This window comes from Tiliqua scincoides, chromosome 6, assembly GCF_035046505.1.
Source record: "Tiliqua scincoides isolate rTilSci1 chromosome 6, rTilSci1.hap2, whole genome shotgun sequence".
Taxonomy (NCBI): Eukaryota; Metazoa; Chordata; class Lepidosauria; order Squamata; family Scincidae; genus Tiliqua; species Tiliqua scincoides.
In genome coordinates, this window is record NC_089826.1 from 80276179 (window position 1) to 80292284 (window position 16106).

General features: G+C 44.4%; 1 protein-coding gene across 1 annotated transcript in view; it reads left to right on the forward strand.

Moving 5' to 3' along the window:
* The first annotated feature begins 773 nt into the window (after positions 1–773).
* The window catches only part of FAM184B (family with sequence similarity 184 member B), a 60824-nt gene continuing 45491 nt past the window's right edge, over positions 774–16106 (forward strand). The window contains exon 1 of the mRNA XM_066632928.1: positions 774–932. Coding sequence (XP_066489025.1) covers positions 774–932 — 159 coding nt within the window. The remainder of the gene's footprint in view (positions 933–16106) is intronic.

Below are 16106 nucleotides of genomic sequence, written 5' to 3' on the forward strand. Positions count from 1 at the left end.
AATTTCTAATTCATAAAAATGCATACATAACTTCTTTCAGCTCATTTTTGTCTACAAACAATATAAATAAAATAAAACTTAAAAAGCACACCTCTAGCAATTGGTCATCAAAATAGCCAAGTACAGTCATTTTCAATGTGTCGTGAGTGGGCCTTAGGTGTGCCCAGGAATTTGGGGGAAGGTAATTTATTCAAAGGGCTATTGGGGAGTTTGACAGCATGGTGTGCCTTGTCAATGGTCAAAAAAACAGGGTGTGCCTTGACCACTTTAGTGCCTTGTCAGTGTACCATGAGATGGAAAAGGTTGAAAATGCAACATGGGCAGCTGGCCAAGTAGAACCTCCAGCATTAGGGGCAGTGTACCACTGAACCAGGAGTGCAGACTGGCAGTAGCCTGCAGGCTCCTTGGGAGCGTCTGGCTGGCAGCTGGAATGCTGGAGTCGCCTCCAGCAGGGATTTTTTATCTCCATCAAACATGTCATCAGCAACCTGAGCCGGGGAGGCTGTCTCAGCATCCCCCACCCCAGGGAACGCGCAGCATCCTCCAGCCAGAGGCATCTCCCCTTGGCGGAAGCAGGGAGGAGGCGGGGAAGGGAGGGAGTGGGTTGGGATCCAAGTCGGAGGGGGGCGTGCCAGTGTGGGGCTTGGGGGATCGGGCACAGGAGGAGGAGGAGAGGAAGGCAGCAGCTAGCTGAAGGGTGTGCGTGCGTGTCAGTGAGTGGGAGTGTGTGCAGTAGACTGACCCACACACACAGCGATCATCCAGACTGCCCGATGGCTTCTGGCATCCACAAGCTCCATCATCAGCAACCCGGGGCTGGTTGCAATGGGTCCTCTTCCACAGCTCATCATCATCATCAGTGCAGCTCCCCAGAGGAAGGCGAGCAGGAATTGCAGCTGAAGATGTGCAAGAAGATTGCGCAGCTCACCAAGGTAAAAAGCCTTTCTTGTGTGCGTGTGTGTGTTGCTCTGGCTGCCTGCTTGGAAACTTCCTTCAGTGCAGGTAGAAGTTGGGACCTGCTGCCGCCCATCTCCCCTTTTGCCAGCTGTCTGGGAAACATATATGTGCCCAGCTGCCTGCAAGCAACTTTGGGCTAGCAAGGTTTCCTTTTAGCATCAGATCAGCCTCTCTAAAGCATATATATTGCTTAGGTTTGTTTGTGCCGGGCGATCAAGATGACCCTCCATGCTCTGATTAATGAAGACAAGAAAGAAAGAAAGCGATCCTTGCAGGTTGCCTAAGAGCAGGGTGACCAGACACCCTCTTTTCCAGGACATGTCCTGTTTTTTAGCCTCATGCCCTGGAAAAGAACTTAAGTGCCCTCCTTTTGCCTGTGAGCAGGCCCCTGCAGGCAGCGCATAGCCTTCTTGTAATTAATAAATGATATGTAACCTAGTTTTAAGTTTAATCATAAGTAATATAGTGTTTAAATTAACCACATGAAATCAATATACGAGAGTTTTTAGCTTTTATTTTGTTGTGTCCTACATTTTGGGGAAATGTCCTACATTTTCGGGGGGGGTTTCCTTGGCCTCTTTTGTGGTTATGACATCTGGTCACCCTGTTTGAGAGACACAGGCGAGGCTTTAAAAAAGCAAATTGAGTGGGACGATGAGAGGTGATCTCCAGTGGTCAACTTGGGAAGGTGGGTCTTTCTGCAGTTCTCATTGAAATGGTATATGGTGTTTTTCTGCAGACCCCCTTCCCCACTATGGTGGGGCTAGAGGGAGGAGCACCTACCCTTTAGCAGCCTGGGTAAGGGTACCAAAGGGCAGGTTGGATTGGATAGTGACAGTTTATGAAATAATGTTGAATTGTGCAATGTGTTCTCTTTGTGGTGGAATCAAAGTGTGTTTTTCATTGGGTCTGCACATGCTGGAAATGGAGCCCAGGGGTTCAAGAAGTTGGTACTCTTTTGGGGGGAGGGGGTATCGTTCTTATCATTCGGCTTTTGCATGGCCACTCTGTGTTCCGTGTTTTGGGGATCCAGTGTAAAATTGATGGACCACGTGGAGATTTTTAAAAATTATTTTTTGACTACGCTCTTCCTTTAAGGAGCTCATAGTGGCCGGTGTCCTTTTTCTTTTCTTCCCCTTCCATTTATCCTCACAACAACCTTCTGAGGTAGGTTGGGCTTGACTTTCCCAAGGTCACCTAATGAGCATCATGAATGAGTGGTTATTTGAACCTCGGTCTTCCTGGTCTAATTCTCTAACCACTACACCCACTGGCTAGCAAAATATATGTGCCCAGGGGGTCCATCATTCAGTGGCTTATGATCAGTTTGAGATGGGATACAAAAGGAACTTTTTCCCCAGCACCCATTTCGTAGAATTAATTGATGGTCCATTAGATAGTATGTGACCTGTAATGTCCTGGGCTGCACTCCAGAAGGTTTATATGTGTACACATGACCACTGCATTCAAGTGCATGTATGTGTGTGTGTGTGTGTTTCCAGTTTCCACTAATTTCTTCCAACATAAACCACTCCCCTGTTTAAATAAATTTGGCATGAATGTGCAGAAGCAGAGCATGATTTAGATATTTAATTTTCAGAGATGTGGCTGTTGCAGACTTTCCGTGACCTCCTCCTTGCGATCTTCACTCATCCCTAAATAATGATGAACCATGTCTTTTGTGCATGGACAGTGCACGGTGTATGGCTGTGTAGACTCCCCTACAGGTTTTTTTTGTGCTTCTACAAATGGGTATATTTGCGTTCGTAATAGTTCCATCTGTATGCCTGGATGCACATCTTCACACATGAACAACCCTTGGTTCTACGGGAGCCTTAAACTAAATAGTCAAATGCACAGATAGATCAGAAGTCCTTCTGTTTGCAAACCTTCTGTTTGCACATCACTATTTCTTCAATGCCTCCAAGAGGCTCTGTTTTGTACCAAACCTCATGTTCACAGTCACATCTCCAAGCTGTTGTAACCTTGTGGCCTTTGCAACTGTTTTTGTTTGCTTCATTCCTTTCGCTTGCATAATTTATTTTAAAACTCATCTCTTAATGACTGCATTTACATTTCTGTTTCTAAATTAACCATGGCAGTTTGCCTTATTGCCCTGAGTCCCAAACCATACATCTTTTTCAGTACACCTTATTTCCAAAGTTAGAGTTCTCTTGCAGAACATCACGGTTCAATTCCCATAATTTTATTCTTCTTATATTACTGCTACTACTACTATGTCCTTTTTCTAAACCTCTCTATCTGTTGATGACTTCTTTCCATGCCATAGGACCAGAGTATTTTAAATCTATGCATGTTCTGCCAGGGATTTAACACCAAAGCCATTTATTCTCATGCTCACTATGCAAATTTTGTCCCTTCTGTATCTATCATATATATGCCATAATGAGCTGAATACAAGTTTGATAAGAGCCCAGGAGTGGCAAACCATCACAGGCAGGGCTGTCTGTAAATCAGCTGGACCAATTGCTCCCAGTTTGGCCCTGTGCCTAAGGGGACTCCATGCTAGGGTAATCTACTCTAGTCTTGCATGCAGTTTTATGTTAAAAAGTGCTTAGATACATTTGGTGCAGTAACTCACATACTTTTTTTTAGAAGCTAGGTGGCCCTGATAATCATTTTAAAAAGTGGGTCCCAGTACAGCACAGTTTGGCAACCACTGATCTACATGGTACTGTATGGCAGTGGTTCCCAGACTGTGAGCTGTGGCTCCCTGGGAAGCTGAGGAAACCACCAGGAACCAGTCAGGGGAGCTGTGGAATCCTCATGAAAAACCCACTGCCCTATACACTGTATAGATTGTAGCCCTAATGGGGAGCTGCAGCCCATGGCCCAGCAGATCAAGAGTGCCACCAGTCTAAAAAGTTTGGGAACCACTGCTGTACGGGTAACAAACAAAAGACACTTCGTTTGCCATGTGACTATTACCCTTAGGGCGCAATCCCAAAGAACGTCTCAAAAGTGCCATCAGGCACTTCTGCAATGACTCAGGAGGAGAGAAACCAGCGCACAGACATGCGCCGACCTCCGCAGGCCGCCCTGGGCCCTGCAGAGCCGGCGGAGGGGTAGGTTTGCGCCAGCCAGTGGCGTCATTAGGGTTTGTGTCACCCGGTGTGGGATGCCAGCGCATCACCCCCCCCATGCAGTGGGCGGGGCAACACCCCAGGTGGTAGGCGTGGTGATGTACCATTGCTCCGCCCCCACTGGTTTTTTGGCTGTACCTTTTGATAGAACAAAGATAGAACACATTCTGCATGAAATTACGCATTGATGGATATATAACATGATGGTATTATTCTTCCAAACTGTGATTTTAGTGATTTTGATCACTAGTGGTGTCACTTCCCCTCCCCGGCAGGGTGTCAATTTACTAACACCTTGTTGCATCAGTTCCCATACTTTTAGCACTGGGACCCACTTTTTAGAATGACAATCTGTCCAAGACCCACCAGAAGTGACATCATCAGGCAAATTAAAATAAATGTATAAATAATTAAAGTGAAACAAATACTGTAATTAAATAAGCAGAAGCCAGCCCTGTTCCACCAAGTGAATTTCCTCTGTAGCCTGCCTGCACTATCACCCCCCCTCCAAAACCAGTAAGGTTTTCAGCCCTACGCAGTGCCCAGTTCAATTTAAGAACTTCTGTTCAAACCAGATCACTCTCAGGTTCCACCTCAAAAATGTTCTCCTTATCAGCTGAAGCCTCTTTTGATCCTTTTTAGTGAAGGGGGGGCTGCATTCTGGAGCACTTGTTTAGCTCCAGGTGCATAGGATCAGGACCATTCTGGTAGCCTTGCACTCTCCTTCACCTGATCTTCCACAGCAGCCAAGGCACGTTTGCTTACTCACAAGTAAACATGACCGTGAGACTTAGTGTTGCTTTCCATAGGGCTCAATACATTCATCTGCATGGAGGGAGGGACATCCTTCTCAGGTGTTTTTGGGGGCTGCATTCATTGGATCAAGACCATTCTGGTGTCTTTGGATTCCTCTCAGCCTGCCCTTTCCGAAGGACTAAGGCAAGTTTGCCTACTCGCTAGTAAACGCGCGATACGACTCACTTTCACTTTACATAGAGATCCATGCATTTTTTGTTCTCCAGTCTTTTGGCCTTAACTTCTGATACAAAGGAGATATTTCATTCTGGTTTTTTGCATTGCCTTCCACTCGAAATTCCGCATCCAACAGTATATAATATGATGGGGTTACGCCTAACCACTGCGATTTTAGTGCATCACCCCCCAGTGCACGTCACCCCCCTGTGTGCGTCACCCTGTGCGGACCACACCTGCCTAGTGACGCCACTGGTGCCAGCCTTACCCAGCTGGCGTGGGGGTCTGGGGAAGGCAGAGAGGGCGGAACGAAGGTGTTCCAGGGCAGGGGGAGGGGGACAGCAGAGGGGCTCATGGGTGGGCCGCAGTTGAGCAGCGGGGTGGGGCCAGAATCCAGCACTCAGGATCTTAACCCTAGTCCCGGTCAGCCCAGGGCAGCTCTTGGCTGCTTGGATCTGTGTTACCTCTTCAGGTGGTGCAGATCTGAGTAGCCCCATTAGGAGTGCTGTGGCGTTACCCAGGGTGAGGGTAATTTTCCCTTGCCCCAACTGAGCTGCAGTCAGCCCCAGCCCCACACTGGATATGGGGCAGGCTAGTCAGCCATTCCAGTGTGGGTTAGGATTGGGCTACCCATATAGTTTCAGATTTTTTTTCTTCTTTCAGCAGCATTGTCCTCCCCAAATTTGCTTTGTTGGAGCCTTGGAAATCAGCTTCATTTTGGGTAAGAAAAAATGAATAGCGTACATCAAACTAGCAGCTTATTCCATTTCGTGACAAAAGGGGAAGGATGAGAATGATTGAAATACTGTTGATTGATTGATATTGTGTACGTGTCTTTTTCTTCTTCTTTAGTAAAATCTATGCATTGGGCTGGTTACCCCACCCCAGCGATTTTCAACCAGTGTGCCACATGGCACATTGGGGTGCCTCAAAAAGGCCTCAGGTTTGCCATGGGAGTTTGGAGCACAGCAGTGGAAAATAGCTGAAAAACTCTTCTGGAGTTCTGCAGCTCTTTCTGGGGCAACTGTTTGTAGTAGTGAATTATCTGTCCCTTTTCCTCCACCAGCAGAGGAAGAAGGGCAGACGATTTGTCACTGCAGACAGTTGCCCTAGAAAAAGAGCCACAGAGCCCGGAAGAGTCTCCCAGAAGCTGGAAGTGACATCACAAGAGGAGAAGACCATAACAGAGATTGAAAAGCAAACCAGGATTGAACACTGCCATAGCCCCTTTGCTGCTGCTAAGTGTGCTCCTTTACTTCTTTCCATGGTTGACTTTCCATGAGACACAGCTAAATGTTGCACTTAGCGACACTGTTGCGAAGGAGACTGTTGTGGGCTGGGGGTCATCAACAGGCATCTTTTGAGGAACAGTTGACATTTACTTTGATAGGGGAAAGTGCTACCGTTGAAGACACTGTCATTGTAAAGAGAAGAATCTGGGTCTGTCATGATAACGGATGGGGTATGTGCAGCAGGATGACATCTGCACAGTGACATGCCACAGGAGAGGACAGTGTGGCTCTTTGTGCAGAATGCTCAGCATGGTAGTATAGTTCTCAGTATGTGGGCCCTCCAGCTGTGCAGACTCCACCTGTTAAAATGATGGGTCTTTTGCTAGCAAGTATATAAAAGCCTCTGAGAGTCCTCAGGATGAAAGCTGCAATATAAAATGTCACACAGGATCAGTGACAGCTATTAATAACCACCTATGGGGTGTATTAAAGAATGTCAGACTGGCTGTGTGAAAATGACTAATTTTCATATAAGCCCTGCATAATGGAGTCTGATTCACCGGAATCTAAACTGAGTTTGAAAGCAAGTAATCTACGCAAATGATGCCATCAAGATAGATAGGTACGTGCCTACATTACTGTTTTAGTAAGGATATTTATAAACCACTTTTCAAGAAAAAGAAGTTCACAAAGTGGTGCGCACAGCAAAATAAATTGGGAGATGGTTATCTGTCCCAAAAGGGCTCAGAGTCTTTAAAAAAAACAAGATGTAGTAGAGCCACCACCAACAGACACTGTAAAAGACATCATGCTGGGGTGGAGAGGATCATCCGCTGTGCTCCTGCTAATTATAAGAGGATACTTCTTTAAAGAGTGCCTCTTTGCCTGGTTCGCAGGGGTATCTTTCTCCAAATGACCTTTTTTGCAGGATATTTTATTAAATGAACTTATTTCCAGACTGCCCACAATCATTCAATGGTTCTAACGGAACGAAGTAAACAAAGCTCTAGAGCCAGGAGTTATATATTTTTGCTCCTTAGAATCCTATAGGGGTGTGTGTGTGACTCAGTCAGGAAGTTCTCTGTTATTAGTCAAGGACCTTGGATGGCATCTACCTTTGTTTTCCAAGCCAGTTGAGGGTACAGTAAATAGGCTGTTGGGTCATTTCCTACATTGGAGTGCAATCATGGAGTTGGTGAAGCTCATTGGAGGCAGGAAGCACTTCCTTTGTTTTACAAAAGTTTGTGCTTGCAGACTGAGGGGTCCAGGGAAGTGGCTGGGGTCACAAAACACCCAACATGCTGTTGCAGTGGGATTTGGAGCTGGAGAACTTCTTCTGAACTTTGGAGGTGGGAAAACTCAATTTATATTTTAAGCAAAAAAGGGTCTCCATTCTAATTTGGAACCTAATGCTCCAAATTTGAAGTAAAGGGGGAGGGAGGAGAAATGTGGCATTCCTGGCATAAGGATCTGTGTCTTTTTGCCATCAGACCTTGTAAAACAGTCATGTCACTGGTCTGGCCTTTTAACTCTCCAGGCAAGCACCTAGCACCAAGGTAGCGTAGCGACCTTTCAGTCAACGGTGAACCACGTATATGACAGTGGTCCCATAATGGAGCTGCAGTTCCCAAACTGTGGGTGAAAGAAACAGTTGGACCAACAGAACAGGTCAGAGGAATTGGGAGAGCTCAGGGAGTGTCTGCCAAACTCACTGGGCTAGCTTCCTCTTCTTCTTCCTTGCCAGCTCAACCGGCTAACCTGCGCTTCACTTAGAATGGCAACCAGGTAGGTCCCAACATGCCACAAGGCAATTTGGGGTGTGACCGTGCTGCTGCAAGGCATTCTGGGGCACTACCTAGCTGCTAGTCTGCATTTGAATAATGAAGAATTTGTCTAACAACAGTTTGCAGAACTTTATTATGCTACGCGTATTTAAATATGTGTCTCCTGCTTGTCTTGAATTAAACAGAAATAAAATATTGACCACGTAACAGCCCCAGGAAACAGTGGCAAGATGAAAGAAAGCCAATTAGACAGTGGTCTGAAAAACTGAGGAAATATTAGATAAAAGTGGTGAAAGGCTGAGAGTGTGTAGTAGGCACAGATCTGAAAGAAATAGCTGCCACTGCGGGGTAGGGGAAATCTTGCATTGAGCCTAGGGACAGAAGAGAGTGAGTGTGCAGTTGAAAGGAAGGGAGCAGAAATATAACATAGGAGAGTTAACAGGGCATAGGCCTGCAGGCTGTAGGTTTCCCAGATGGAATAAAGATCAAAAGCAAATGTGTTATCTTTTCTGTTGTCCTAAATTCTGAATTTCCTTTATTTGCAGAAATGAAGTAATTTATAGATGTATTCAAGACCTTAATATGGGGAATTTAGGATTAACAGGTCATATTGTGTTAGAGAAAGTTGTGTGTCAAACGTCATGTCCTTTATCAAATTCACCAAAATGTGACATCCCACTTTTGCAAAGCATAGCGAGGTCTGCACTGTCAATCTCTTTTTGAGCAGTGTTTGGTGGCATTAGATTTAAAAAAGAAAACACTGAAAAGCAGTCAGAGCGGAATTTACATTTTGAACTTCCCTTTGCCTTTAGTACTTTTTGAAAACACCAGGCTTTTCACACTATTGTGCAAGTGCACCTTTAAATTAGGTACTTTGATCCTGAAGACTCTCATTTAGCAGCACATCTTATTTCAATGGTTGTGTTATTTCCAAGTAAGTGTCTACAGGATTCCACCTTAGGCTAGAATCCTGTGCTCACTTAACTTGCACACAAATGCACATTCAGCTCAGAGCACACCATTTTAAATATACCACATGCATAAGTCCAGTGTGAGTTGGCCCAAACCAGCTGACCATCTCCCCAATTTTGAGACATATTAATGAGTATATAGTTAAGAGCCTACAGATGTTGGAATTTTTTTTTCACATGAGCTCTATGCAAATGTTATGTACAAAATGTGGACATAACATCTGTTATCATAACATAACAGCTGGGCCCAGATGTTAGATAGGCATATCCAGCGAGCAGGCAGGCAGAGTTCCACCTGAGTAAGCAATGCACAATTTAGATAAGACTCAGTATTGGGAAAGTGTACATATGTCACATTAGCTGTGTGCAAATACATACGTTTCACAGAGGAAAACAGGAACATTCCTATGTACTTATTCTCCTTCCCTGTTATTTTCACAACCAAAACAACACTCCCACCCCACTCCCATTTTATCCACATCATAATTTGGTGAGGTTGGTTAAACTGAGCAAGTATGACTGGCCCAACAAGAACACCCAGTCAGTTTCATGGCAGAGGTGGAGATTTGAACCACTTCTTGTCCAGTATTCTAACCATGCGCCATAGTGGCTCTGTTTTATTGCACAATAGAGCTGGTTGTATGCATTATAGAATAGTTGCAACTCGGATACATTAAGTAACGTTAGCTGTTTGAATGGGTAGGGAATGGGTGGGAAACTGAGCACTGGCATTTGGTATCTGTGTATATAGGTATTCATCTCTAGAGTCAAGATGTATGCATCCCCCTTTAGTTGTTTACCATCTAGAACAGGGGTGTCAAACTCGTTTCATACAGAGGGCCAAAGTTAGGATTCATGGTGCTTGCTGAGGGCTGGAAGTGACATCATTAAGAAGAAAGTGATGTCATTAAGCAGATGATGGCCAGAAATAAGCACTTTGTTCTCACATAGAAACTGGTTAACTGCAAATGACAGAAGAGAAAATGTGCAAATCTTGTTCAAGATGTGAGAGAGCCCAGTTATCAAGCTAGGAAAACCTAGTTATAATGGGGACCAATCAAATGGCTTTGGGGAGCTGCATTTGGCCAGTGGCCATTATGTTTGACACCCCTAAGGAGAAGGTGCTAAAACCAGAACTGTACTGTGCCTGCACAGTTACAAAATGTTTTAAAAGTGCCTCTCAAATCTATTTGAAACCCCCTTCCCCCAAAAAAGGGAAAAAAAGGATGAATTTTAGAAAATTTTGGTTGCCCATATAAATAGGACTGGTAGAAGCAAATGCAAGTTGGATTGCTATCCTATACATACATGTGGAATTATGTTTCGATGATAAACAGGTTGTGACACCCATTTCTATATGGTGAGAGAAATTCCAGACAGGTTGAAAACTCCAGTTTCTAGATCTCAAAGGAGATAATTTTTTTTCCTTTTTCCTATCAGGTTCCCTCGCTTCTGATAGAGGACTTGGGGCCCGATCCTATCCAATTTTCCAGTGCCGGTGCAGCAATGCCAATGGGGCATGCACTGCATCCTGTGGTGGGGAAGCAGTCACAGAGGCCCCCTCATGATATGGGAACACTTGTTACCTTACCTCGGGGCTGCGTTGTGGTTGCACCAATGCTGGAAAGTTGGATAGGACTGGACCCTTGTACATCCTAACTGCCGCCACTTAAAGACACGCAGCTTGGTCTCTTAGCCCCAATGCTACACCACCTCTTGAGACTGATTTGAGCTAGCTTCTGAGCATAAACAGAACGCCAAACTGAAATTGTCAGCCAGAAAAAATTAAGAATGTGTTCCCAGACTATCTTGGCGGGTGAAATACATTTAATTAATCCTAAGCATGCTAAAAGGCATACTGCCAGGATGCACAAGAAAGGAGCACTCCTTTGGTCCATAATAAGTGTTTGATCTTGCCTTTCGGCGATACCAATTTGCTATTCATTTTCTTAGTCATGGTGGTTCTAGTTTATTATCTGACCTGATTTCTTGAAGCAGTCTTACACACTCTTTGGGATAACTAACCAAGAATGTTTCTGTTGTCTGGAGGGGATATCATAAGCCCTTCCCTCTCATGATTGAAATTCCAAAGGAATTAATTTACCATCTCCCAACCCTGAAATGTCTACTTGTGTCTTTTGCTGAGGCTGAAGAAACAAGGACTATTGATACACATGTAGCCCATGGTATTGAAAGGGTAAGAACTGAGCATTTTTTTCTGTCTCTCGAAATGAAGTAGTCAAATACCGATACCGAGGTTGCAATCCTGTACACACCTACCTGGGAGTAAGCTCTGTTGAACTCAGTGGGACTGGCTTCTGATTATATATGTATAGGATTGTGCTGTAAATTGTCTAATAGGATGCTCATAATCCTGGAGCCATTTAAAAGTGCTTTCAGACCATTTTTTATGAAGTAATGTATTGATGTTTGAGGAGTTCCTGCAAAGGTACGAGTATAGTCTCTAGTTATCTCTGATAAATCCAATCATTATGGTTCCTGGTATGCTTTGTTCTGTTTCCCAGGCAGTTGCATAGCTAATGATTATGTAGCTGAGCTCGAAATGATGCCCCGGAAGTGATGTCAAGCCAAGGCTTTTAAAAAAAACATGAAATTGGGGGAAAACCAACTTCTTCCCCCCAGCAGCTCTCCACCTACTTGCCTACCACCTTCCCCCAGGCTCCCCCTATATTAACGCCTTATTGGTTCCCTGCTGTATAATAATACCTAATTGACTTTTGGAACAATCAGTCACATTGGTCAGTTTTGAATTAAGCAAATTCAGTTTTTGTTACATAATGCAATTGTGTTTTTATTTTCTGGTTATTTGGCTATAACTTTTGATAGAATAGAGATAGTGTAACGCAGTTTGTTTCACTGCATTCTACATTAAATTCCATATTGAATGGTATATAATGTGATGGTATTATTTGAAAATACCAAGATTTTCACAATTTTGGCCACTAGTGTCAAGCTCAGGTGCAACTCACACAATGAACTCTACTAGACAATGTGGCTAAAAGATTATTTGCTTGCTTGCTGTGATGACTTAGAGATGGAAGAGGCCTAAATTCTGCCTCTTTGAAAGGAAAAGGAAGGATGAGAGGGTTGTAGGGTTGCACCGTACAAAGGTGCAAACCAGCCCGAACTGCTCCAGGCTGTAGCAACTTGATCTGCAGAAATCAGTAAGGGAAACTTTTCACAGCATCGAGATTGTCATCTGCTAGTGCCTGCAGATCAAGTGGCTGTTAGAGACATAGGAACAGGGGCTGGGGAAAAAGTTGACAACCCTTGGAAATAGCAGGTAGAACTGCCACTTGAAATACAGTTGAGGTTTTCTCTTTCTTTTTTTTATACAACTAGGTAAAAATTATATAAATCGGCCTAAGTGAAATTCCTTGTTGATGATCACCCTTTTAATTTGTTTCCACTTCCATATGCTTTTATTTCATTCCTCCTTCAAATTGTCAACCCAGGCTTCTGATTTCATCCACTGAGTCTTAGTGCATGTATATATTTCACAAGAGAGATGTCTTGCTGCCCTACTTTTTATTCTGCATGTGATTAGTCCCTTGTGTGATTAGCAGAATGATATAGTAAACAACCTGAGCTTTGTGTGGCTCAGGAATGCCAGACCATGTAATCCTAGAAAAGCGCAGCGGAAGAGGCAGAAAGAGCAGGAAATCTGTGGAAAGAGGGCAGCAGGAAAAAGGTGAAACTATATTTTTGTTTGGTTAAATAAGATAATGTCACTTTTGTAAGAGGCTGCAAAGACTGAAACTGACAACTATGTCAGTCCCTCTAGCTATCATTTGGGAACAGTTCAAGCACTGGGCAACTGGCAGCTGAAGAGAACATGAATCTTTAGGAAACTAACCCAAGTCGACAATCTGTTAATGCATCTCTTCTTTGTACTATATGTGTTTATATTAGTACACCATATTAGGTACTGACAGTGAAAATTTAGGGGGCGCGCAGAATTTTCAAAAAGGCAATTCGATTCTAGAATTTGTATTGGATTATTTATACATCTTTAGTATGAGACTGTTTAGTACGAGGCAGCAAAACTGGGAAGTTTATTGGGCTCCTGATGGGCTACATCAGCGATTTTCAACCTTGTTCATCACATGACACACTGAGAAGGCACTAAAATTGTCAGGACACATAATCAGTTTGGGAACAATTGACAAGGCACACCGCACTGCCAGCCGGGGGCTCACATTCCTCGATGGCCCTACTAAAGAATGATCCCCCTCCAAACTTCCGTGGCACACCTGTGAACCATGCTTGGCACACCAGTATGCCACGGCATACTGCTTGAAAATTGCTAGTCTACATAACATAGCCAGTGGTCTATGTTTGGTTTGGCATGTGGGTGCAATCCTAACTTGTGCTGGAGCAAGCAAGCCAATAGGCCTGCACTGTGTCCAGCGCGAGATAGGTGCAGGCTGGGGTGCAACTTGGAGTAAGGGAATTTTATTCCCCTTATCCTGAGAAATGCCCCAGGCAGCCCTATGGGGCTACTAAGATCCGTGCCCGCCATTTTGTGGGTGCAAATCTGAATGGTCCATGTAATGCTGGTCGGGATGGGATTAGGATCCGGCTATCACTGCTGTAGCTTGTTTCACTCTCCTCCCAAGCCCAATCCACCCCAGCTCCAAAACACCCTCTCCCTGCCTCCATTCCTCCCTCCTGCTGTCATCTCCCACCCTCTGTGTAGGCCTGCCCAGGCCGGCTCAAACTCACCCTGTCCCAGCATGGTTCCAGTACAGCAATTACTCTCCAGCTTATTACTCTCCTCCTGAGTAGCTGCAAATGTACTTTACCCCACGTTTGCAACACTCAGGAGCCCGCACAACTTGAATGGGCTAGGGTGTAGGGGTGGGGTTGGATTACACTGCCCATGGGTCAGGCCTAAATGGATCCAGTTTGGTTGCAGGTGTTGATCAAGTGCTACTTGATGTATCGGTCATTGTTGCCTATGGTCCCTGCAAAAGTAGGGCAGTTTTCCATTTCTTCTTGGTTTTGTTCCTTTTTCTACCTTTCCCCGCAGCTTCTAATAACACTTTTACCCAATTAATGAGCTAGACTGCTCGAACAGCTCTCTTAGTGCTGACAGGCAGAATCTTGCCTCGCTAAGGTGACAGGTACAGCAAGCGTAAATCAAGACATTTCCCTGGGAATCACATAACACACGTCCCCATCAACTCCGTGTTTTATGTTGCTGCTAAAACAGGACCAAAACAGAACTCTTCCTGGAACAAACAAGAGCTTAACAAACAACAGGCCTCACTGCAGAGTTTGCAGTCGTATGCATTGGAGTGTGAGAATTCATTAAATACAGAACTCTAAAGCTATGAGTCAGGAGCAGCTTGGAAGGGGGTCACAAAGCTCTGAAGAACCGGGTTCAATCCCTAGTTCAACAGATCTCTCAGTGTTAAGATCAGTGTCAATGGATCATTCACTGTCAGAAGGGGTGGCATGTTTTTCCATCCACGGCAGCATTGAACACGTGTCATCCACACATTGCTTTCTATAGGAGTGAGTGGCAACTATTCACTTATACAGGGGGGCCACTGTATCTGTGGATCCCATATTTGTGGTTTCAGTTATCTGTGGATCGAGTCCATTCCCCTCGCCTTTGGAAGGTCCTCTAAGCACAGCAGAGGCTGTGGACACTCAGAGGCGGCAGTGGCTCAAGGAAGGAGGAGAAAGGAGCAGCAGGCCACTTCCTTCATTCTCTTTCCTTGCCTCCTCCTTTCTCGCTCTGCCACCACCTCTTAGTGTTTCTAAGTGATCCCTGATTGGAACTGAAATCCTAAGAAGCAGTGGCAGTGATGTGATCTGCCCTTTGCCCCCTTCCTCCTCCTTTGGAGGCACTTGTTGAGCCTCCAAAGAGGGAGGCAGCCAGATCATGAAGCCGCCACATCTTCCTTTTCCAGGAGAAACCAGAAACAATGTCGTGGTGTCACAGCTATGCCACTGATTATGCATCTGGGGCAGAAAATGTTTGAATCACTGAAACTGACTAGAACTTCTACAAGGGCACATGTTGAATACAAAGGAGGATGATCATTGCGCAGCTGAGTAGAAGAGAAAATTTTGGCAACTGTTATTTCTAAAATCATTTATTGATTGCTTTTGCTGTGTAAACTGCTTTGTGAACTATTTTTTTTTAAAGCAGGATATAAGTACAGGTGTGCACCACTTAACAACGGGGATATGTTCTCCTATTCCTGTTGTTATGCAATTAGGTCATTAAGTGAACATTCAGTCCAATCTATTGCCTTTGTTGTGTAAACAGACATTCCCTGCTAGACACAGGCTAATGGAGATAGATTGCCTCTTCTTTGCATTAAGAGCCTCTCTGATGTGTAAACAGACACTCTGCTGCAGGCTAAGGGAGATGCGATTGCCTCATTAAGAGCATCTTAATTGTGCTTTGACCACAGTCATATATGCGGTCCGTCATTAAGCAAACGGTTGTTAAGCGGTGCACGCCTGTATTATTAATAATAACACTTATCATGGAAGGGTTTTAAAAATAAAGCTGTATTTGCTGAATTTCCCTTCTGCACTTAGTCAAGGTATGGAAGCTCAATCCTCTTTTTGCACCTGGCCACCTTCAGCAGAGGACCCTTGGCCCAGAATCCAGCAACCTCACATCCCAGTAATCATTTTAAATTGCTGTGGTATCCAGAGCCAGCAATTAAGGGATATATTACCTGCACAATTATGGATAGTTAGTGAAGCATGGAATTATTTAATCCAATTTCCTGCCATGTCACTGCAGTTGTTGAATAATTAAGCAATATTCACAGATCCAGGTTTGGTTATTGCTCCTTTAGAAGGAAGGGTTCAGGCTGTCATTTTTCTTTGGCTGAAAAAAAAAGTGTTTATGACACAGGAGAACTCACAAGTAGTAATATGAAACTGACTCTTACAAATGTCTAATTGTAGGTAACAACCCAAATGACTTTGAGATATTTGTTTGCTCACTTCCCGGAATATATTGCTGTATCCTATTTGCTGCATCTTTTTCTGGAATGTTCCCAGACACAGCAGAAGCTCTCATGTTATTTTTAA